Source organism: Suncus etruscus, chromosome 3 (genome assembly GCF_024139225.1).
Source record: "Suncus etruscus isolate mSunEtr1 chromosome 3, mSunEtr1.pri.cur, whole genome shotgun sequence".
In the NCBI taxonomy this organism is placed as follows: Eukaryota; Metazoa; Chordata; class Mammalia; order Eulipotyphla; family Soricidae; genus Suncus; species Suncus etruscus.
Window position 1 is genome coordinate 117,010,421 of NC_064850.1, and position 22,457 is coordinate 117,032,877.

Consider the following 22,457-nt stretch of genomic DNA (forward strand, 5'->3'; position numbering starts at 1 on the left):
TGTTCTATATATCTTATGGTTTTGGGGCTGATATCGAGGTCTTTCATCCATTTGGATTTAACCTTCGTACATGATGTTAGCTGGGGGTCTAAGTTCAATTTTTTGCAAGTGGCTAGCCAGTTGTGCCAACACCACTTGTTGAAGAGGCTTTCTTTGCTCCATTTAGAATTTCATACTCCTTTATCAAAAATTAGGTGATTAAAAGTGTGGGGAACATTCAAGCCTGTTCCACTGATCTGAGGGCCTGTCTTTATTCCAATACCACAATGTTTTGATAACTATTGCTTTGTAGTACAGTTTAAAGATGGGGAAAGTAATTCTTTCCATATTCTTTTTCCCAATGATTATTTGGGCTATTCTAGGGTATTTATTGTTCCAAATGAATTTCCAAAGTGCCTGATCCACTTCTTTGAAGAATGTCATGGGTATCTTTAGAGGGATCGCAATAAATCTGTACAATGGTTTGGGGAGTATTGCCATTTTAATGATGTTAATCCTGCCAATCTGTGAGCAGGTTATGTGCTTCCATTTCCGCGTGTCATCTTATTTCTTGCACAGAGTTTTATAGTTTTCTTTGTATAGGTCCTTCACATTTTTAGTCAAGTTGATTCCAAGATATATGAGTTTGTGTGGCACTATTGTGAATGGGGTTGTTTTCTTAATGTCCATTTCTTCCTTATTACTACTATTGGTGTATAGAAAGGCCATTGATTTTTGTGTGTTAATTTTGTAGCCTGCCACCTTGCTATATGAGTCTATTGTTTGTAGAAGCTTTTTGGTAGAGCCTTTAGGGTTTTCTAAGTAGAGTATCATGTCATCTGAAAACACCAAGAGCTTGACTTCTTCCTTTCCTATCTGGATTCCCTTGATATCTTTTCTTGCCTAATCACTATAGCAAGTATTTCCAGCACTATGTTGAATAGGAGTGGTGAGAGAGGACAGCCTTGTCTTGTGCCAGAATTTAGAGGAAAGGCTTTCACTTTTTCTCCATTGAGGACACTATTTGCCTCTGGCTTGTGGTAGGTAGCCTAACTATATTGAGAAAGGTTCCTTCCATTCCCATCTTGCTGAGAGTTTTGATCAAGAATGGATGTTGGACCTTATCAAATGCTTTCTCTGCATCTATTGATATGATCATGTGATTTCTATTTTTCTTGTTGTTGATGTTGTGTATGATGTTGATAGATTTATGAATGTTAAACCTTCCTTGTATTCCTGGGATGAAATCTACTTGATCATAGTCGATGATCTTTTAATGAGGCATTGAATCCTATTTGCCAGAATTTTGTTGAGGATCTTTGCATCTGTATTCATCAGCGATATTGGTCTGTAAGTTTTTTTTTGGTAGCATCTCTGTCTGGTTTAGGTATCAAGGTGATGTTGACTTCATAAAAGCTATTTGGAACTGTTCCTGTTTTTTTGATTTCATGAGAGTCTTGCCAGGATTGGTAGTAGTTCCTCTTAAAAGATTTGAAAGAAATCATTAGTAAAACTATCTGGGCCTGGGTTTTTGTTTTTGGGCAGACATTTGATTACTGTCTTAATTTCCTCAATAGTGATGGGTGTATTTAGATATGCTACATCCTCTTCCTTCAACCGTGGAAGATTATAAAAGTCCAAGAATTTATCCATTTCTTCCAGGTTTTCATTTTTAGTGGCATAGAGTTTCTCAAAGTAGTTTCTGCTTACCCTTTGAATTTCTACCATATTAGTAGTGATCTCTCCTTTTTCATTCCTAATATGAGTTATCAAGTTTCTCTCTTCTTTGTTAGTTTTGCCAGTGTTCTATCAATCTTGTTTATTTTTTCAAAGAACCAACTTCTGCTTTCATTGATCTTTTGGATTGTTTTTCGGGTTTCCACTTCATTGATTTCTGCTCTCAGTTTTGTTATTTACTTCTGCCTTCCTATTTTTGGGTCCTTTTGTTGAGCACTTTCTAATTCTATGAGCTGCGTCATTAAGCTATTCAGGTATACCCCTTCTTCTTTCCTGATGTGTGCTTGCAAATCTATAAATTTTCCTCTCAGTACCACTTTTGCTTTGTCCCATCAGTTCTGATAGTTTGTGTCTCCATTGTCATTTGTTTTCAGGAAGGTTTTGATTTCCTCTTTGATTTCATCTCGGACCCACTGGTTATTCAGTATTATGCTGTTTACTTCCAGGTATTAAAGGTTTTCATCTGTGTCCCTTTGTAGTTCACATATAATTTCAGGGCCTTATGGTCAGCGAAGGTAGCCTGCAAAATTTCTATTCTCTTGATATTATGGAGGTATGTTTTATGTGCTAGCATGTAGTCTATCCTGGAGAATGTTCCATGTACATTAGAGAAGAATGTGTATCCAGGCTTCTGGGGGTGGAGTGTCCTGTATATATATCTACTAGGCCTCTTTCTTCCATTTCTCTGTTCAGGTCTAGTATATTCTTGTTGGGTTTCAGTCTGGTTGACCTGTAAAGTGTTGACAATGCCGTGTTGAGGTCTCCCACAATTATTGTGTTGTTATTGATATTATTTTTCAGATTTGTGAACAATTTTATTAAATATTTTGCTGGCCCCTCATTCGGTGCATATATGTTTAGGAGAGTGATTTCTTCCTGCTGTACGTATCCCTTGATTAATACAAAATGTCCATCTTTGTCACTTACAACTTTCCTAAGTATAAAGTTTGCATCATCTGATATTAGTATGGCCACTCCAGCTTTTTTATGGGTGTTGTTTGCTTGGATGATTTCCTCCAGCCTTTTGAGTCTATGCTTGTTCTGACTATTCAGGTGCATTTCTTGTAGGCAGCAGAAGGTTGGATTGAGATTTTTGATCCATTTAGTCATTCTGTCTCTCTTAACTGGTGCATTTAGTCCAATGACATTGAGAGAAAGAATTGTCCTGGGATTTAGTGCCATCTTTAAATGGAAGTTTGGTGTGTCTGTTGGTCAGTCTTGTCTTAAAGTAGGCCGTTCAGTTTTTCTTTTAAGAATGGTTTTTTGTCTGTAAAGTTTCTGAGCTGTTGTTTATCTGTGAAACCATGTATTGTTCCTTAAAACCTGAAAGTGAGTTTTGCTGGGTGCAGTATTCTAGGCGAAGCATTTATTTCATTGAGTTTTGTCACTATGCCCCACCACTGCCTTCTGGCCTTGACTGTTTCCAGTGACAGGTCTGCAGTAAATCTCAAGGATGTTCCCTTGAATGTAATTTCCCTTTTTGATCTTGCTGCTTTCAGAATTCTGTTTCTATCTGTGGGATTCATCATTGTGACTAAGATGTGTCTTGGGGTGTTTTTTCTGGGGTCTCTTTTAGTTGATACTCTTCGGGCATGCAGGATTTGATCACATGTATTCTTTAGCTCTGGTAGTTTCTCTTTAATGATGCTCTTGACCGTTGATTCTTCCTGGAGATTTTCTTCCTCGGTCTCTGGGACTCCAATGATTCTTAAGTTGTTTCTGCTGAGCTTATCATAGCCTTCTATTTTCATCTGTTCCCATTCTTTGAGTAATTTTTCTATTGTTTGATCATTTGCTTTAAGGCTTTTTTCCAATTTCTTCTGTTGTATGGAATTGTTATTCATCTCATCTTCCAGTGTACTAATTCTATCCTCAGCTGCTGTTAACCAATGGGAAAGCTCAACCATGTTTTTCTTCAATTCATCTACTGAGTGTTTCAGACCTGTTATTTGACCTGAAATTTCAGTTTGGTGTTTTCTGATTTCTATCTTCGTATTCTTGATTCTTATTAGTGCTCTCTTCTATACTTTCTTTGAGTTCTTTGAACATCTTCCATATTGCGACTCTAACTCCTTATCTGAGAGACTGACTAGTTGGTTGGTCATGTTCAAGTCAGAGTTGCCATCATCATTCTCTATGTCTGGCTCTGGCCTGTGTTGGTTCCCCTTTGTCACACTTGTATTGTGGGTTTTTCTATGTGTTGTGGTTGTATTCATTGGCTAAATGATGTGCATGGCCGCAAAGTGGAGCAGCTGCGCTCCTCTAGCTCCTCCCTTTCTCAAATTACCTACATTCTTATTGTGTCCAGGTGGAGAAAACAAAGCAAGGAAATTCTAGTAAAAGGTTGCTCATGGATCAGAGTATAATTTATCAACCACTTTATTTATCAGGCATCTGTTCTGAGAAAACTCCAGTACTAGGGGCCTTGCATGCATCCAGTGAGTTAGGTAACAAGGCCATAGACCTTAGTGATGAACAGAAATGAAACAGGGTTTCTTTTTCTAGTTAGGTCCCCCAATAAAAGTACATGCTAGGCCATCATTCCAAATAAGAGAATATCCATACAGATATGAATATAGCTTTGTTTTTTTGTATTTCCACATAATTCAGTACCCATGCTAAAAGAGACAGAGGATTTTCATCCAGCATTCATCGAGGCACAGAGGGGCAGAGGATTTCCATCCAGGATTCATTGAATTCTCTACTTAAGGAGCATTTAAATTTAAACACAGGGAATGGCGGTAACTGTGGTCATGAGTATGATGGCTGCCTTGTCTTCCCCTCCCTTTCTGATTAATATGACAAAATGTGGTAACCACCGATATTCACAAATAATATTAGACTCATGCACTACCCATGCATAAAATTGTAAGAGGCAACCTCTGGTTATCTCTAGTCTACAGATAAGACAGACAGCATCAAAAATAACTTGGCCTGGGCCAAACCAGAAGCTCAGACAAGAGCCCAATTAAGTAGGCAAAACTTGGGACCTAGGCTTTCCATCTATTTGGGGGTCTTAACAACACAGAACGAAAGTGCTAACCTTAACTATCACCAATATCTCTCTCTTAAACAAACTCCTCACTCCTCAGATATGGGAGAGCGTTGCCTTAAACCACTGCTACAGAAATTGGACTCTAGAATGGAGTTAGTTTGCAGCTCAAAGCACTTCTGGGCTTCGGGCTCCATTAAATGGGATGTTCACTTATTCCTTGCCAGGCTACTTCAAGGAATGCATGGAGTGATGTGTGCAACAGTTAAGTGAATAAAGTTCTTCAACTTGGGAATTCCAATTGGTAGGAAAGACCAGAGAATCCTTGCTAACCCCATGGTTGCTTAAGGATGGTAGTCTTAGGAAATGCGATTGAGCGCTGGGGTTTGCCTTGCAAGCAGCTGACTAAATTTGATCACTGAATCCCATTTCGTCCCCCAAGCGCCACCAGGAGTAACTTCTGAATGCAGAGCCAGGAGGAACCTTTGAGTATCTCCAAATGTGGTCCAACCCACGCTCGTCCCCTCAAATGTTACTGAATGCCTTTAAAAATGAAAAAAAGAGTTGCTCCTCATTATTTGGAAATAGTTTCAATGCTTACTACTCTCTTTTCATCAGATAATGGGATTACTGGAAGACACTGCTAAGTGATGACACCAATAGGCCTTCTCTCTACTTTCTGGTTAGAAATAGTGAAATTGAGATTTGTCCAAGTCTGCAGAAACATCCTTTAAAGCCAAGATGTTTTTGGTTTTTCCTTTGAGATTTATAGGTGCTGTTTTTGCCTGTCAAATCTCAGACAAATATAGACTCATTTACTACCAATGATATAATTGCATTTCTCAGAATGGCTTTAGCAACAAAACTGCAAAAGTCACAAGGAAGACATAATAGTAGAGGTGGAAACTAACTTCATCAAACAGTAAATTGCAATGAGATTTCACATTATCAAGGAGAGGAATACTTTGGTTTTATAAAAGATTGTTTTTCTGTGAACATCCACAATAGATTAACATTAGGCTGCTACACTTATTTTAAAAATAAATATTTTTAGTACAGAAAAGGGGCATTTAATGTGACTAATACACAATAAAATGTTCTTTTGTGGCCCTTAAAGCTAAAAAATAATGTTCTTTGTTTTAATAGCTTATCATTGCTACCTCAGTGCAGAAAAAAATAATGAAAATTTGACTTGCAGAATAACATATTGATATTTTAACTTTATGGTTTGGTGGCAGAATTTTAAACTATAACAAAAAGGCCTTAAAAATTTTATTTGTGAGGATAAAAGACATTTTACATTGCAGCTTTCAATTAACTACTGATTTGTTAATGTGTTTAGTGGTTGTTTTTTTTTTAACCAGTATAGCAATTTTCTTTCTAATAAAGTTTATTTATTTTGTTCATCTATTTACTCATTTTTTCCCACCATATCTGGCAGTGCAAGAGTCACTCCTGATGGTGCTAATGAAACCATATCCTGGGCAAGGGTCAGCTTTGTACAAGGCAAGCACCTAACCCCCATACCTGATGGTCTTAATAAAGTTTAGTAACTTCTAATTTAATATATTCTTCTGTTTACCAAATATAAAAGGGTCCTGTTTACCAACTATATTTGGCTGCACTCTTTCAGCTATGTACATGCTCCCAACCTAAAGCTGACTCTAAGTCTTCTCTGGAACCATCTGTCACACTGCTCTATACTATAGAAATTAACATGTGTGCATATGTGATATACTCATTTCTTTTGTACTAACATTACAGGGCAACCATACAATGCAAGGCAAAGACTGAGAAAAATGAGAAATAGAAAAGAAGACGATGACTCCCCATGATTGATGAACATTTGGATTTCATGCCAAGTTTTCATGCTTCTGATCAGGATCCTCAACCTACAGCCCAGGGGCCACATGCAGTCTGACAAGGACATTTATCCCACCGCTGGGTATTTTTGTCACATCACTCATCACTGCCTGTCCTGCTTAGCAGGTGACTCATCCTGGGTCCACACTACACTAAGGTGGGATGTGTGCCACATTCTCTGACTCTCCTCCTCTCAGTCTCGGGGAAGGGTCCTCAACCTATAGCCCGTGAGCCACTATTTTTCAGAGTGTATTTTTAAAACTATAGTCCAGTCCTCCAGTGGTCTTAGAAATAGTGAACTGGCCTCCTATTTAAAAAGTTTAAGGAACATCCCTGCTCCTGATGATGCATGTTATCTATTGGCAAACAAATGAATTCAGAGGTTGTTGCTTCATTGAGACTTACTTCAGTACAGTGTGCTTCTTCCAGTTCATGCTTTGAAGGCTTGGACCCATTTTTCTCAAGAGCCCTATCTCCATTGGCTCAGTGATCTGCACAGCAGCCTTCCTGGGGGACACATGCAGCCCTTGTTAAGGCTGAACCCCACACCCATCACCCCAAAGCTAATATTTGGATCTTAGGTAATCAAGGGACTGTTAAGTAGAGTGGATGGCCTAGCAATGATGCAGTAACAGGAATAACAATAGTTTGGACAACTAGCTGAGTCTGACATTACCAAAAAAATCAAAACTATGTTTATAAAAATAAACATTAGGGAGAGCATTTTTCCCCAAACATTACCAAGAATCTGGTGTTTCCAGAGTTGCTAATTCATTTTCATACTCATAGAAATACATGTGATCCAAGAAAATGACAAAAAGTAGAGAGGGAATAAAATGCTAAGGCCCCAATTACTACTGGCTCTCAGTGATGATTCCAGAAATTATTTCTCCTTTGTAAAAGAGAAAATGTGTCTCATTCACAATGTTCTTGGTCTGGGGAGTTCAACTCAGTGGGTAGTTGGTTCTCAAATTCAATACATATTGAAATCACCTTTAAAAAAAGCTCTAGAAAGAATCCCATGCTAGACTTCAACCCTAGAAATTCTCATTAACTTTGAGCAGTAAAACTGTTCTAAGTTTCCAGGCAATTCTACTGTTGGCCATTCTGGAGGGAATTGGTATATCATGACTAATGGACATGGCTGGAGAAATATTACAGTCAAATAAGGTGCTTTTCTTGCACACAGCTTGCTCTGGTTCCACCCCAAGCACCACATTGTGGAGCCTACCTGAGCACTAGGTCAGGAGTGATACCTCAGTACAGTAAGCCCTGAGAATCATTGAGCATGGCCCAAACCCTCCAAAAAAAAAAAAAAAGGAAATAAAGAAAGAAAGAAAAGAAACCAGACAAATGAAGTTGTTTTGATCAGTTGTCTGAAGTTTGTTCTGAATTCTAATAAAAGCTAAGTTTAATCTTAGAGGTCCCACCTACCCACCCACTAAAGATAATATAAATTATACAATTTCCACCTTTGGGGATAAACAATAATAGGAATAAATTCTTTCGGTTTACATATGCACACAACTATTCAGTCTATTGGTCAATGGACTCAGCCAATTCTTCACAATATTGGTTAGTCGGTGCCATTCACGATCAGCAAGAATCTATTAAATTACTGCATACATTTAAAATATTTCTAATTCATGTTTTCACTGCCCTTTCACTAATTCAGTCTTCTGGGATTGCTGTGAATAAAATCTCTTCCCACTTGAAAGGGCAACTTCAATTCATTTGGCATAGGATTTAGTCCCTAAACCAATGTCTATAACTACGTCCTTTTACAAAATGAAGCTAACTTAAAAACTGACTTTGCCTTCAGCTGTTTTTTTTCCTTCTGTTTTTTTGTTTGTTTGTTTTGTTTTGGGATCACACCTGGCTGTGCTCAGGGATTACTTCTGGCTCTGCACTCAGAATTACTCTTGGTAGGGTTGGGGGACAATATGGGATGCTGTGATTGAACTCAGGTCAGTCACATGCAAGGCAAACACCCTACCTGCTGCTCTATCACTCCAGCCTCATGTCGGGGTGTTTCGCATATAACTTTTGCTTAGCGGATCACAATTCTGCTCACAGGGTGCTAAAATCTACAAATATAGACATCACAATCTGGATGTTTAAAAACAAGACACTGTATTTTTAGTTTAGAAAGAATCATCTAGGTTTCGTGAATGATGGGCTCTTTGCTGTGGTTATAAGAATCAACAGCCAGTGGGAGTTTCAAGAGATTCACCAGGTCCAGTCCCACGCCACCAAAAAAGGTCTTTCTCTTACCATGTGACAAAAATCACTATCAATTCATAATTAACAATCAGCAAAAAAGAAATTCTCAAAGGGAACACTAGATTTTAGAAATGCTTATCATCAGGAATTCCTCTTTATGTTTCCTCTAATATTCTTATACAGCTCATTAGTTGCTGTCACAGGAGCACCATAGTTTGCTTCTATTTGCACATATGACATTTGGGTTTAGTATGCATTATTAATTTAGCCACGGAGATGTCCAATCAGTACCTCAGCCAGCACAAAGGGCTTTCTACTCTCTTAAGATATTAAAATGGAAAGACTAGAAAAGTGACAGATACATACATAATAATTTATGATATCCCTATTTGCATTATTCATACAAGATGATCCTTGACAAATACCAAAGATGCCAGAACAGTACTCAGTAGTCCAGAAACCTGAGGAAAAGACTATGAAATATTCTCATTTCAGAAATCTGAAGAATCCAGCCCAAACATTAATGAGAGGGTCAAGTCGTGAATGTGGGGTCTGGCCCCTCTTATAAACCAATGCTACTTCTGTCTTCAAAGTGGTGATCTGTAACATAGTCCATGGAAACTAAACTCAAGGCCACTGTAGAAGTGGTCCAAAGTGGTTCAGTTCCCCTATGAAGTGCACACACAAAGATCCATGTGATGATTCCAATCTCACTAACATCTCGTGCTGAGTACTTAAGGAGCCAATGACTGTATACTATTAGTCAAAAGCTCCTTTCTACCATTGGATGACAAAGTTCTGCCTCCAAAGACCTCCAAAGACTCATCTACAAATAAAGGCCATTGAGAGCTCTGGAAAATTCCTTCCTGAGGGCCAGCAGAACCCACATCATACAATATATAGTCTGTCACAACAGACTTATCAATACAGACATTTTATTAACATAATAAAATGACTCAGGAGATAAACTCTCATCCACTCAGCCAAAGAATGGGCATAGAGTGAAACTGAAGATCTTGAAAGTGACACCAACTCCAAGAAAGACATTATCTAGGCACTTTCAATTCATATAGAAACAATATCTTTATTTCTTAGCCATTTCATACAAGTTCATCTTATCACGTCTTTTACATGCCCACATTTTAACTCAAAACATGGTGGAAATAGCACCAAAAACCATTTTAGAGTAAATGTGTCATGTAAAATATGGTCTATGTCCATCATTAATAAGCTCCTTTCTATGAATGAATATTAAGGGAAACATTCATGAGTAGGTTAAACAATGTTTACAAGAGTAATAACATAATCTACAACTCTGGAGTCATGTTCAATGTCTCATAAGAAATGAAACATACAAATCCCAGAGAGAATTAACAAATTCTGAAATAATGTCTAAAAATCTAGACAAAAGCTCATGCCATGGCTGATAAGTAATAAAGAAGACTAAAAATGAGTATAGATGTTTTTATTTTGGTTTTACTTTAAAGACACTAAGGGACAAGAGCTACAAAAAATGTGTTCTTTTTCTTTCAATTTTTTTTTACTAGTTTTAATAGTAAAACTAGAAGAACTATATAAAATAGTAGTCGTGTTAACAAATGGATCTTTGTTACGTTTTTTACGGATCTGTTACGCTTTTTCAAAATTGTTTCTAAATTTCTGTGAAAATAAGAATGCTTAAGACTATACTTTCAGGGATCATTTCTATAGTATCTGACTAGAGAAGTTTCTCTGACCTTGTAAAACACCCGAACAATGGATCTTTGTTACGTTTTTACGGATCTGTTACACTTTTTCAAAATTGTTTCTAAATTTCTGTGAAAATAAGAATGCTTAAGACTATACTTTCAGGGATCATTTCTATAGTATGTGACTAGAGAAGTTTCTCTGACCGTGTAAAACACCCGAAGCCACGAGGAGGAGCCAGAGCGTCCTTTCCTGAGCGTGAAGGAGGAGCCAGAGCGTCCTTTCCTGAGCGTGAAGCCGGCTCTAGGTGTCGCTTTTGCGACTTTGATTTGGCCATTGATGACCGTTCTCCCTCTCCTCTGGAGAGGGTAGAGGGAGAGGATGCAGTATGAGTGGTTAAAAAAAATAATAATATGGGCCCGGAGAGATAGCTCAACGGCGTTTGCCTTGCAAGCAGCCGATCCAGAACCAAAGGTGGTTGGTTCGAATCCCGGTGTCCCATATGGTCCCCCGTGCCTGCCAGGAGCTATTTCTGAGCAGACAGCCAAGAGTAACCCCTGAGCACCGCCGGGTGTGCCCCCCCCCCCCAAAAAAAAAAAAACAAGAAAAAAAAAAAAAAAGAGTTCTTTGGGCCCGGAGAGATAGCACAGCGGCGTTTGCCTTGCAAGCAGCCGCTCCAGGACCAAAGATGGTTGGTTCGAATCCCAGTGTCCCATATGGTTCCCCCCCCCATCCCCCGCCCCTTGCCTGCCAGGAGCTATTTCTGAGCAGACAGCCAGGAGTAACCCCTGAGCACCGCCGGGTGTGGCCCCCCAAAAAAACCAAAAACAAACAAACAAACAAACAAACAAAAAAAGAGTTCTTTGGGCCCGGAGAGATAGCACAGTGGCGTTTGCCTTGCAAGCAGCCAATCCAGGACCAAAGGTGGTTGGTTCGAATCCCGGTGTCCCACATGGTCCCCCGTGCCTGCCAGGAGCTATTTCTGAGCAGACAGCCAAGAGTAACCCCTGAGCATCGCCGGGTGTGGCCCAAAAACAAACAAACAAAAAATAATAAAATAAAATAAAAAAATAATAATAATAGGGCCGGAGAGATAGTACAGCGGTGTTTGCCTTGCAAGCAGCCGACCCAGGACCTAAGGTGGTTGGTTTGAATCCCGGCGTCCCTTCTGGTCCTCTGTGCCTGTCAAGAGCTATTTCTGAGCAGATAGCCAGGAGTAACCCTGAGCACCGCTAGGTGTGGCCCAAAAACCCAAATAATAATAATAATTATTATTATTATTATAATTAATAATAATAATATAATAAAATAATAGAAAATAAGAATGCTTTACTTTTTCAATAAAAACAGAACATGGCTTACAATTTATGTCTCTTGTAGGTGTCCACAGGTATCAGAATGCATTTCTGAGATAATTAATCTGGTGCTTTGGGGCATATCTATTGCTACTCGGGCTATTCTAGTGGAGGAGAGACTCCTGGCAGCATTGGATGATCATATACACTGTCAGAGAAGGAACCTGGGTGAGCTATATGCATGGCTCTCTGGTCCAGAATATATTCACTGAAATATAATTCAATGTATTTGGAATATTGTAATATTTATTTGAAATAAATATCTCAATATTTAATTAGTAAAATAAAACACTGGTGCTTCACTTTAGAAGACTTCTGATTCATTCTCTGAAATATAATGAAACTTTTATCCGGAGGAAGTTGAAGCGAGTGAACTAAACATTTTCCAAGTGATCTGTGTTGGTGCCAAATAGAGGATGCCTCAGTAATGCAAAGTCCCTTATTAATGCTGCAAGCTTCACTGAGAATCAGAACATGACCTTGAGTTTGGATGACCCTATGTTTGGTCATTCCCTGCATCATGAAATTATTGAACTCTGAAGTTGCTGAATGTATCAGGAATCTATCTATTTCATTTTAGTCTCTTCTGGTGTTATTATTTCATTATTACCATCATAATATAGATAAAAAGGGCTACAATATTGCTAACATGTATTGTTTACACTGGAACAAAAGTTCGGCATCCATTCTATATGCCTAGAAGAGTAACAATCCTTCTTCAATGTCTCTGAGAAATGAAAAGGATAACAGGTTCTTCCTATATCATACTGTTGTTTTTCTTTTATTCTAGAGTAGTCATTAGTTGTTCAATGTCCCTTAATTATAAAGGCCACACTTTGCTTTATAGTCCAGCACAAACTATGATTTTTATGACTCTTGTGAAACAAAGCTATTTTATTTACATACCTGGTTGATTGTGTAACAAGATAATTCAAACTGGAAAAAAGTGAAACCAAGCCAATGGATATGTATATACCACATATTAGGGGCTGACTACAAATAGACAGATAGTCTAGTTGACTCACCTTAAAACATTAAATAAATAAGGAAGGAGCCATCTAAGGATATTTTTTATGACAGACTCAAAAGATAATTAATTAAAGAATGATGTGCCATCACCAAAACAACCCAAAGTCTGATTTACTAGCAGATGCTAATATACAATTCTCACTAATACTCCTCTTCAAAATATTTCTTATACAACTAGCATTATTAGAATGTGTCAATTACTATATGGCAAACATGTCAAAATCATGAACATGATTGCACTCAGAAGTCACCAAACAGCATGAAATCTTTTACAGCCTTGTCCCCATTCTCCCATTCTATTGATAAAGTAATTGTTGTTCCCCTTACTCTCTCCTTAAATATTCTTTTTATTACAAAGAAATAACTTCAGGAAGGGGGTCACAAAATGAAAAGCAATGTCGCCAGAGCAAAGAGAAAGATAATGTAAAAAAGCCAACCTTTATTCCACTCTGCACAAGTTTGTGAATGTCTAAATAAGGCTCCTTGAAAATCTCTCCTTCTGGGCTCAATATCTTCACGTAACCTTCTTTCTCCAAAATGAAGAGGCGCTGGGAGCCATCCCCACTGTGCAGGGCGCCAACAGGCTGGCGGAGTCCACTCACAACCTCCTGAAGACAGAAGCAGTTGTGTTTGTGTTTTCTAAACAAATTAAAGAAAACCAGTGAGCTCTCCTGGAGTTGGAGGAGGAAAAGATGCTGGGTATGGGGCCCCTTTCCAAAGCTATTTCCTTTAGGAATCACTATCTTGGATTTCATTTTATGGAAGTCAACCAAGATGACTTTTGTTCAGAAAACCAAAGCAACCCAACACAACTGCATCTGGAACTGTTCAAAGTGCTTCTTCCCTTTTCCAATCAATACACGGAGGTTGACTCACAATCACTAAACCTGGTGAAAAGGCACACAGGGAGAAAGTTCTAAAATGTGCTTAGGAAACTCTGATCAGCTCAGAAAAATTGTGCTGGTTCTTTCCACAGCATTCTAGAGTGATCAGTAACTGTAAAATTCAACTTTCCAACTAGATTCAGCAAGTTTTCATGAATTATACAGAGAAGCCAAGCTTGTAACAGAAGATGAGAAGCTTTAAAAGTACTTAGGTTAAAGTGATTTTTTAAAAAACAAACTACCGGGCCCGGAGAGATAGCACAGTGGTGTTTGCCTTGCAAGCAGCCAATCCAGGACCAAAGGTGGTTGGTTCGAATCCCGGTGTCCCATATGGTCCCCCGTGCCTGCCAGGAGCTATTTCTGAGCAGACAGCCAGGAGTCACCCCTGAGCACTGCCGGGTGTGGCCCAAAAACCAAAAAAAAAAACAAAAACAAAAACAAAACAAAAAAAAAACAAACAAACTACCTTAAACAGGGGAAAAATGTCACCCGAAGGGCAAAGGCACCTTAGACATAAAAATAGAAAATGCAGTAAGCACCAAACCATAAGAGGTCAGTTGTTTGTTTTAAGGTTAAAGAGTATTGATCAGTATGGACCTGCTAATCTCTTCTACTTTGTCGTATTCTTCCATCTGGTTCAAGTAATTAGAGGCTGGTCCTCTCATTTGCTTTCTTGGAAAATCTGGAAAGCACAATCCGCCATCTTTTCTTGCATAGTAAAAGCAAAACTCATCAGCAGTTGTTTGAAGGAAACCTTTAAAAAAACATACAAAGACCCATTAGAAAGGTTCTCAGTAAACACTCTGAACATAAATGATAAAGCAGGGAAAAACTAATTGTTAGAAATGATGGAAATATTCTAGTAAATGACAAACAGGTAAAAATAAATGGAAAAAAAACACAAGTTGTTTGGCTTGGGATTTCTATGTTCTACTAAGCTGGAATCTAGAATACATTGCATTAAAAGTGAAATAATAATAGGGACATTTTTAATAGCTCACATGAACTATACTCAACACCAACTCAACATTAATTTCTTACTGCATAGACTTTAGTTTCCACTATTGGTTGCATTTTTGACTTTCTCTAGTCACTAACATTTTCTTCCCTACAGGACTCAATAACATCCTGAGAAAAAATTAGAAATAAAAAAAAAATGGACTTTTATGTACCTGTCTGGATCTTTCTACAAATTTGATGAATAGTACTGCCACTGGCAAGTGATTTAATAAAAATATGACATTTCACATCTTTGCTTTCAAACATATGAATGCCTTTTACATATACCTTATTAGTGGAGATAAAGATTATTTTGTAATTCAGAAACTGCATTTAATATAATCCTTTAAGGGAGAGAGATCAAAGGGCTGGAGTATGTATTCTGCCTAGGGGAACCCAAGGTTTGATCTCTGGCATGAAGTTGTCCCCGGAGCACTGCCAGGTGTGATCTAAATAAGAAATTATTTATTGGGGCAAGAGCCTTAGTACAGCAAATAGGGCACTTGCCTAAAATGTGGCTGACCCGGGTTTGATCTCTGGTATTTCATATAGTCTCCCTCCAGGAGTACTTCCTGAGTGCAGAGCCAGGAATAAGCCCTGATCACTGCTGGGTGTGACCCCCCCAAACCTGGCTCTGTTCTCTGGAGTCATTCCTGGTAGACTTCTAGGGATCATATGGTTCTAGGAATCAAACCCTGGTCTCTGCATGAAACTCAGGTATCCTGGCTCTTGGTCTAATAGTTTGTTAAGTAATTTAAAATAATTTTTAATTGTAAATAATTTTTAATTATAAAATAATTGTAATTTTTCTTAAGCAGAATAGTTGACACTCCACCTCTCATTGAGAAAAAAATGTCACAATGTCAAAAGAGCAAAATAGATTCACTTAAAGGGATACAAAGGAGAGGTTTTTAATCTAATAAAAACAGCTTGATGTGACTAAGACAGAAGAGGACTTTATGATAAGGAAGAATTTAGACTTTTGTCGCATAACTTTTATAAGGGCTTAACATTTCCATTGTTGCCTAAAATATTAGGTAAATTGTAATTCTATCAGTTTTGTGAAACAGATTCCCAGTAGCTTTGCTGAAGGACTACAATGATTCCAACATGACCTACATTTGATCTAACTATGGGAAGAAATGTTTCAATCCTAAACCTCCAGGGAAGGTTCCTCAAAGTAAGCATCACAGTAGGCTCTTGGGAAATTTATCTTTAGGAACCAGGCAAGTGTGAGTGAATCACTTAAGAGTTGGAACAAGCAAAGGAGGAATAGAAGCTTGGAAAGATGTTTCCTAATCCAGTCATGCAGTTTGCTGCAACATGGATGGAACTGGAAGATATGTTAAATGAAGTAAGTAAGAAGTAGGATAAATTCAGGATGATAATATATGTGTATACATGTAATATATATGTAATAATTATATGTAGTATAATATAAATATAAATACCACTTATATGTGGTATTTAGAATAATTGCATGAATGAATGCAATTGTATAAATGGGAGTGATTGAGGATACTCTAGGCCCCAGAGTATAGTGAAGAGAAGGAAAAAAATTGAGTGGAGGAAGAAAAGACAGATGTGAAATAATGGAATGGGGCCAAGGGGTGTCAGGTGCATTGATGGGGTTAACAAAGGACAGAACTAAATATCCAAACCACAGAGTCAACAACAATGACATTTTGAGACCCAAACTTTAAGTTAATCAAACTTAAAATGGTACCTGTTGTGATGGCAGGCCAGAGCTTTGGTGGTGGCATGGGATGAATGCACTCTAGGCACACTGATCTAGGGATGCTGACACTGGTAGTATGAATAACTTTTGTAAATAAAAGTATGAATAACTTTATAAATCACAATGAGTTAAGTAGAAAATTAAAAAATAAAGATGATTATAGAAAAGAAAGAAATAAAGGGAAGGAAGGAAGAAGGAGAGAAAGAGGAAGAGAAAGAGAAAGGAAAGAAAGAGGGAGGAAAGGATGGAAGGAGAAAGGTAGGGGAGGGAGAAGAAAAGAAGGAAGAAAGGGTGGGAGGGAGGGAAGGAGGGAGGGTGGAAGGAAGGAGAGAAGGAAGAAAGGGGAGGAAAAGAGAGAAGGAAGAAAGGGAAGGAGGGAAGGAGAGAGGGAAGAAGGGAGGGAGGGAGGGAAAGAGGGAGGAAAGGAAGAAGGGAAGGAAGGAGGAAAGGAAGGATGGAGGAAGGGAGGGAGGGAGGGAGGAAGTCAGGGATATTGGGCCAGAGAACCAAAGCCTGCAGCTATATCTCATTTTATGCAAGAGACCTGACCTCCATTTGTCACAGCTCAGGGGACTGCTGAAAAGTGCCTAGACGTGTTCAACCAGTTGGGTTGGGGTTAAAAAGCAGAGATGCTGCTAAATTAAACTTTTCACACCGTTTTGGGCTACAGCTTTCTCAAGAGATTTTATATATATATTTCTCCCACAGGCAGCAGGCTCTCTGCTGACATGCATGTGGTAAGGCCGCCCTACTATGCCTCTATTTATAACTGAAGGTGCGAATGAAAAATTTTGCTTCAATCCGATGTGTGCCTGGGGGGTGGGGGTCACAGATACGTTTTTAAAGTGCAATTCAGAAAACAGTTCGTTTTATTTTTTCCCCCAAAACAACAATCTGTATTTAGCATTGAAGACTGCATGCAAACCATCTCCAGAGGAAAATAATGAACAATGTTCACGGTTGACTCCATTTAGTCAAGAATTATATTAGCTGGCGGCAAACATGAGGAAATGGGAAATCATTTTCAAATGGAGAATCGGAAGATGGAAAGAACAGAGTCCTATGCCCTGAGACTCCAGAGATGCTAAGCTCCTTAGCAAATGAAACCATTTTAAAAATATAGAATGAAGGGCCAGAGAGATAGTACAAGTAAGGTGTCTGCCTGGCACAGTTGACCCATGTAGACTCCCCAGCACCACATATGCTTGCCCTTGAGCATTGCCAGGAGTAAGCCCTGTGTACCTCTGGGTCTGACCTCCAAAGGAACCAAATAATCAAAAGATAGCACCGTGGGGCTGGAAAGTAAACATAGGTTGTGGCATATTCTTTGCATATAGCCGTCCGGCCCAGTTTTTATTCCCAGCAGTACACAGTCCCTTAAATTTTGTAGGATGCAGCTCGGCAGACCCCTGAGCACACTGCAAACTCCAGGCACCATGGGGCTCAGATGCTTCTCTGCAGCTTTGGGCTCTTCATGCAACTACCAACCTGCTGGCTAAAAAGGGAAAGATTTAACCCTAGGCCCTGAGCCGCATGTGGGAAGTCCCCAAATTATTTCTAAAATACTCAACATTATAATGGACTTTCTTTCTTTGCTGCTGCTGTTTTGTGTATATTTTTTTTGCCACACCCAGAAGCGTACAGGGGGTTGCTTCTGGCTCAGTACTCAGAAATTACTCCTTAGGCTTGGGGGACCAGATGGGATATCGGGGACTGAACCTGGGTTGGGTTGGTGTCATGCATGGCAAATGCCCTCCTTGCTGTGCTATCACTCCAGCCTGTTTGTTTCTTTTTGAAAGGCCCTGGGTTAATTAAATTATCTGTTCAGAAGGGAACTAGTTCTTAGGGCTTTCCATAAGGTCCAGGAAATGTGGCTCAGCAGTAGACATTGGTCTCGTGTGTGTGTGTGTGTGTGTGTGTGTGTGTGTGTGTGTGTGTGAGAGAGAGAGAGAGAGAGAGAGAGAGAGAGAGAGACAGACAGACAGAGACAGAGACAGACAGACAGACAGACAAATCCCAACACTGCAAACATTCAAAAGAAAACAAACCCCAAACTAATAGTTTTATGAATATTTTACAATAAAATGGTCTCATTTTGTGGATAAGGGTGACCAAGATATAGGGTTTTTTGTTTGTTTGTTTGTTTTCTAACTGAGACTCATTTCAGGATGAAGCCACTGAAATGGGCCTCAAGCTTGCCAGGGTCATCATGTTAGCTTTAGTCTCTGCACTCTGGAAGAAGGCAGATCCCCTCAGGTCATTTCACTTTTTGAAACAGTTTTGTTTTTGTTTTGAAACATTTTCACTTTTTTGAAAAGTTGCAAGTTCATGCAACATCTTAGGTGTTAACTAGTTTGTGTTATAAGCCTCATCCTACCAAGCCACAAAGTCCCCCATAAGATACCTGTATGCAAACTCATCTTCTCTGCGGAACAATCTAAGCTAGCCTTTCCCTTAACAAGGAAGTTTACCTTCCCTCATTACCCTCACAAGAAGCGGGGAGAAGCAAAAAAAAAAAAAAAAAAAAAAAAAGAAGAGAGAGAAAGGGAGAAGAGCAGGTCAACCCTGGGGAGCAATTCTGAGTACAGTGAGGGTGAGGGAAGCTCTGGTGGTCCCTTCCAGCTACTCTGCTCTCCCGGGACCTAATAGAACACATGTGTCAGACAGAGGGATGGGGTCAGCGTGGCCGTGGACTAGAGAAACTCTGTGGAATCAAACCCTTGACCTTGGCCTCATTAGCAACAGGATTAAACCAATTGAAATAATTGTATGCAGACATTTCACACTACAATAACCTACAGCTGAGGAGAGGCTGGTGTCTGGGGGAGAAAACTCCTGATGACAAAGAGTGAAGGAACAAATAGGGGGGCCGTAGAGGTTTCTATGAGGGCTTTTCAAGATGGGGAGTCCCAGCATTCACCACATAGCTAAGCAGCTGCTTCGGTCAGCACCTTTGGGCAGAAGCAAGCGAAGGCGGACTATGCTGAATGTGTATAGGGCTGTTTCCACGTCAATGTGATTTCAGGAATTTTGAGCATGTACCTCTCCTAATAAACTCCCAAAGAGACTCATGTATGTCTTCACTACATTGCTGTTTCTCACTGAGGGAAACTGGGCATAATATGAGCACTTGGAGTTGCAAGTGGCTAGAAAGTAGATTGTCATAGAAAATACATGTGATCTGCAAGGACAGAAGGTTTCTCTATTTCCTTATCTACTGGGCATCTTGGGGGTGAGAAAGGTGACAGAGAGAGATCATCAGAATTATTTTAGACTATCCCCATTTCAGACTTCTCCAATTATTAATTAAATACACCCATTGGGATGCAGCCTCTCCCTTTTTGATTTGTTTTGTTTGTTGGTGGGGGTGGGCCATACCTAATAGTACTAGCTCAGGTCTTGTTCTGGGCTCTATGCTCAGGAATTATTCCTAGCAGAGAGCTCAGGGACCATACAGAGTACCAGGAACACAACATGGGTCAGCCAGATCCAAAGCAAGAACCTTACCTTGATATGTAGAAAGAAGAGTTCAGTCATGAAACTAGTCAAAAAATATCATCTCCTTTTTTATTAAGAAAAAAGAAATGAGGGGAAAAAAAGAAATGAGGGGCTGGAGCAGTGGTGCAGTGGTAAGGCATTTGCCTTGCATGCGTCTAACCTAGGAGGGACCTCGGTTCCATCCCCCATGACCCATATGGTCCCCCAAGACAGTGATTTCTGAGCGCATAGCCAGGAGTAACCCCTGAACATCACCGGGTGTAGCCCAAAATAAAAAAAAAATTAAAAAAGAAATAAAAAAGTAGCTGCTTTTTTACACTTTGGGAATGCCAGAGGAAAAGCCAGTCTTGCCTTTCTTAGGCTGCAGAAGATGTATTTCCTATCGATGACTGTTGAGAGCCCTTTCTGATACCAGAAATGTTCTGAATTTCTGCAGTGCCTCTTTCTGGGGAGGGGGGTACCTTATTTAGAACAGTTTAGACAGTTGCCACCATACATAGGTTTCATCTGGCTAACAAACTGGGTCACGTAAGTCACCGGAAGAGTGTTAATACAGCTCGCTTCAGGGACAAGCAGTTAGCCTTTGACAGATGCCAAGGAAGCCTCCTGAGCTTGCAACTAAAGGCCAGCACAGCACTCAGCTGTCTCCAGCCTGGAGTGGGGCTTTCATCTGGTTATCTTTCAAGGCAGCCTGGGTGGCCACCCAAAGCACTTGACATCTTGATGCACTTCAGCAGTTTTACATATACACAAACTTTGTAGAAAAATAAATGTGTCATTCGTCACCACCTATGTTGATCTGGAGGAGAGAGGAGGTAGGTACCTAGCCCGTCCAGCTCCTGAACTGCTGGCTGGGTGCTCTCTTTCACAGGGTATCATGTTGGGGTGAAGCTGGGTGGGTTTGTTTGGAGAAGCTAAAATAACTTCCAACATGTAAAGACCCCCCACAGCTGAGTCCTGGAGGTCAGCAGTTTTGCTCAAGCAGAGAGAGATGGGTCCATAATAGAAATGTCCCTCCCCATGACTTTCAACTTCGAGTGGCCACAGAGACTCTTCTGCATGAGATCTGCAGCAAACCTCAGGGCCCAATCTGTTATCGCTTCTCTCTGCAGCCCATCTGGGCCACTTGGATGTCTCACATGGGGGTGTGAGGGGGGTATGTGCCCAAGGGAAAGCAAGAGTTGTTTCAAAGAAAAGCCTTGGGAACATGGCTGCAGTTTATTGAGACAATAATAATATTTTCACACAGAATAGATTTTGATACATGTCAAAGTCACACCTCAAGAAGCAAGCCAGCCTAGTCAAAATGTTTGCTTAGGTTATTAAAAAAAAACTGGAACATACGCACGCACACACATACACACATGTGAGCATGCACACATACACACAAGCCATACTTTCTGGGTCAGAAAAATATGTTCTATGAAATGTACAGATTAGTTAAGAAAATTCTCCAAGGGCGTTCTAGGCTTCTCCACTCCTGTCTTTTTCTTAAATGCTTTCAGCTTGACAAAATGTTCCCTTTGCTCAGTCTGTGTGTGACTTGGCCTCACTAAACAGAAGCTGTTTTTTAAATTACTTCCTACCTTGATAGTGATTCTTCCAAGAAAAACACCACCACCCACCCAAAGCCTATGGATTTTGGATGGCGAAATCTTGAAGGAATGAGGGGGTTAGCAGCCTACATGCTTCTGGTGGCTGCACTTGCAGGGGCTCTCTCTATCTCCCTCTGCCTCTCTGCACCTCTCTCTCCCTCCCTCCCTCCTCTTCCTCCTTCCCTCTTTCACTCTCCACCCTGGGTTTTGGTGCTCAGAGATTATTCCTGGCTCTGCACACAGAAATTATTCTAGCCAGTGCTTGGATCAAATAGGATGCTAAGGATTGAATCTGGGTTGGCTGCCTGCAAGGCAAATGCCCTCCATGCTGTAGCTCCACACTCCAGCCCCAGAACCTAGGTTTTCATGACATTTTCCTTGATTTTTAAGTAAAGATTCGGTCTCCTTTTCTTTTTCCCTCACAGAGTTTTGAGAAACTAATTCATCAAAAGAGATGCAAAGGCTGCACAAAGTCTGGTCCTTTTGAGATCTCTAATCATCCTGATGACACAAAATACCTTCAAAGTCAGGATGACCTATCTTTATTGACTACTCCACTATGCAGAACAGAACACTGCAAAACCAGTGCACTCTGATAACCAACAGCAGCACCAATGAGAAATGTGGACAAGTTAATCCCAGATGTGTAAAGATAATCCTAAATGTTTTACCAAGCCACATGCAAACATTATAGCCAAAGCAATACACTACTCATTTGAAGACTAAAGTGGCAGGAATCCTGTAACAGCAACAGGGGTTTTACACATTTGCAAAGGCAATACACAAGGTAAGACAGATATTAGAAAAGCAAGATCCATTTTCAGGCAGAATTTTCACTGCAGTACCAAGGAAGGGCTTATTCTGCATAAATGATTCTGT

At 39.7% G+C, this 22,457-nt stretch overlaps 1 protein-coding gene and 2 pseudogenes across 3 annotated transcripts in view; 2 read left to right on the forward strand and 1 right to left on the reverse strand.

Moving 5' to 3' along the window:
* Positions 1–22,457, reverse strand: part of HHIP (hedgehog interacting protein) — a 150,466-nt gene that overhangs the window by 121,277 nt on the left and 6,732 nt on the right. For all 3 annotated transcript variants that reach the window (XM_049770048.1, XM_049770047.1, XM_049770046.1), the window contains exons 3-4: positions 14,346–14,502; positions 13,302–13,503 (exon numbers count right to left, since the gene is read on the reverse strand). In XM_049770048.1, the coding sequence (XP_049626005.1) occupies positions 13,302–13,503; positions 14,346–14,502 (359 nt within the window). The remainder of the gene's footprint in view (positions 1–13,301; positions 13,504–14,345; positions 14,503–22,457) is intronic.
* On the forward strand, positions 10,474–10,561 carry LOC126005482 (uncharacterized; annotated as a pseudogene).
* LOC126005455 (uncharacterized) lies at positions 10,630–10,877 on the forward strand (annotated as a pseudogene).